This window comes from Engraulis encrasicolus, chromosome 11 (genome assembly GCF_034702125.1).
Source record: "Engraulis encrasicolus isolate BLACKSEA-1 chromosome 11, IST_EnEncr_1.0, whole genome shotgun sequence".
NCBI lineage: Eukaryota > Metazoa > Chordata > Actinopteri > Clupeiformes > Engraulidae > Engraulis > Engraulis encrasicolus.
In genome coordinates, this window is record NC_085867.1 from 27,164,113 (window position 1) to 27,166,612 (window position 2,500).

Consider the following 2,500-nt stretch of genomic DNA (forward strand, 5'->3'; position numbering starts at 1 on the left):
CACAGTCATTCAAGAGGCATCACATAAAAGCAGCGAAAGCAAGAACAGCCTATTTGTTGAAGTGCTGCGAGTGTTCAGCTATTAAAAGCAAATAGCATGCAGCGCAATTAATGTGCTGCACTCTACGTGTCCTTGCTTTGCATAAAAGCTTTTAATAAATAGTTAGATGTGCATGCAAATGCAAATGATATCGCCTGGCTAATAATACTCCGTCTGTGCCTAAGAGCATTACCATTTGTGCATACGTAGCCTACAGTACATGCTCAACTCCAGTCACCAGAATTCACCCTGCATTTAATTGTAAAATAGCGGCACAAGAGGCACAAGAGGCAATATTATGCTGTAGCACTAGGCACTTATCTGAATTATCTTTCATAGTATAGTATACTGTAATACCTTATAGTATAGTATAGTATAGCTTATAGGGCTGGGACATTAAAGCATTAATTTCGATTAATTAATCACGCGATGCGATTAATTAATTAACGCGATTACAACAATTAATCGCAGTATAATATAGCTATATAGTTCTGGATTAGGCCAATGGAGGGCAGTATTACGCCTGATGGTGAACAGCCTGCTGAAATTGAGAAGAATTCTCTCTTCTTTTAAAAATCAATAATATTTTTAGATTAAGCTTATTTATTGTAATTATTCAAAATCCATGTGAAAAAAATATATTTTCACTGTTCTCAAGTCACATATTTCAATGCGATTAATTCGATTAATTAATTTCAAAACCTAAAAATTAATTCGATTAAAAAATGTAATCGAGTCCCAGCCCTAATAGCTTAGTATTGTATAGTACTATATAGTGCAGTGTAGTGTAGTATAGAGTAGAGTAGTATAGTATAGAGTAGTATAGCATAGAGTGGTATACTATGGTATACCATAGTACAGTATGGTGTTACATATAGTACAGTAGGGTATAAAATACTAATTTTCTGCAACAACCGCCATCCTCTCCTAAACCCTTCGAATGCCATCTTGGAAACAAACAAACTAAAGTATCAGCTGTGGAGAAAGTGTCAGTCAGACTTGATGTCACTGTGGCGACGGGTATTACTGTCTCACAGCCATCACTTCAGAATATCAACTAGAGAGCCTCACTAAGAGGCCCTGCCCTGCTTCTCCTATCAATGGGGTATCGTGCTGGCCATATTACATAACGTCCAGGCTATTTATACGACTTGGGAAATAGGAGAGCACAAGATGCTGTATGTATGTCTGAGGGGCTTTTGTGCCGAGAAAGGACCACACTGTTTGCCTGCCGACGACAGTATTTGGTGACATAGTATTATAGTATAGTATAGTATAGTATAGTATAGTATAGTATAGTATAGTATAGTATATCATAGTACAGTGCAGTGCAGTATGGTATAGCATAGGATAATAGTATAGTGTAATGTAGTATAGTTTAGTATATTATAGTATTGTTTCATGCATTTTACCTGGAGGCTTCCTCGAGGACAGTACTCAGTTACAATGCAGATGTTTGGGGGGTCGATACAGGCGCCGATGAACCTGGTAAGGTGATTGAACTGGACGTCTCGCATCTGGGAACAGAAAGGAGAGACAGGGCGTACTGTCTTTCAGAGGAATAGAGAGATACAGAGAGTGACATCTGTACACTACACAGAAAGGAGAAACAGGACGTACTGTCTTTCAGAAAGATAGAGAGCCATCCGTACACTACACAGCCAATAAGGATGAAATCCAGGGGCTAACGGGGAGCAAAATATGTCCCGGGCATTTTTAGCATAGACCAGCCCCTCGTCCACAGTGCACTGCGTATATCAGGGATGCACCAAAGGGCAAAATGGGCTAAATTGTGGGCCAGTCTCTGAGGGAAAGTTTGAAGGAAAACAAACAAACAAACAAACAAACAAACAAACAAACAAACAAACAAACAATCCCACAACAACACAAAACAAAACCATCAGCCCCTGATGACTGTCTGCCCACTGGGCAAATGCCCTCTATGCCAGATTACCAGTCCAGGCCTGATGACATCCTCTCAAGGTCGTGAGCAAGGTCGAGCAGATGGGCTGCATCAACAATCAGAGATAACTTTGACAACAGAGGATGATGCTGCTGCTGCTGCTGCATTGTCAAATGACTATTCTAGATAACAAGGAGGTGAACAGGCGTCTGATATGCAGATGCTTTATACTTCACTGTGGGATATTAGAAAGAGCAGTGGAGGGAAAAGTGTCTCAGCTTTCACATCATGGGAGACTTTCTTGTTGACGTCTCCGGCATGCAGTGCGCACATCTTGTTCCTGCCCCCATAGTGCATCATGTCAAGACGTTCTTAATCTCTCTAAATATTTTGACATCGATGAGTTTAAAAGTAGATGAACTTCTGCCATTTTGTACCCTTGTAATACATCAGAGCACCCTAAAGTTCTGGGGGGGACCAGTTCCTGATTTGCAGAGTAATTAAGAGTTGATAGCAAGGTCCTTTATTCTTGACTTAATTTCTCAGAGCACTCTAAAG

The 2,500-nt window shown here is 40.2% G+C and overlaps 1 protein-coding gene across 1 annotated transcript in view; it reads right to left on the bottom strand.

Annotated features, from left to right (window-relative positions):
• Nucleotides 1-2,500, bottom strand: part of npr2 (natriuretic peptide receptor 2) — an 84,970-nt gene that overhangs the window by 32,945 nt on the left and 49,525 nt on the right. The window contains exon 11 of the mRNA XM_063210317.1: nt 1,452-1,556. Coding sequence (XP_063066387.1) covers nt 1,452-1,556 — 105 coding nt within the window. The remainder of the gene's footprint in view (nt 1-1,451; nt 1,557-2,500) is intronic.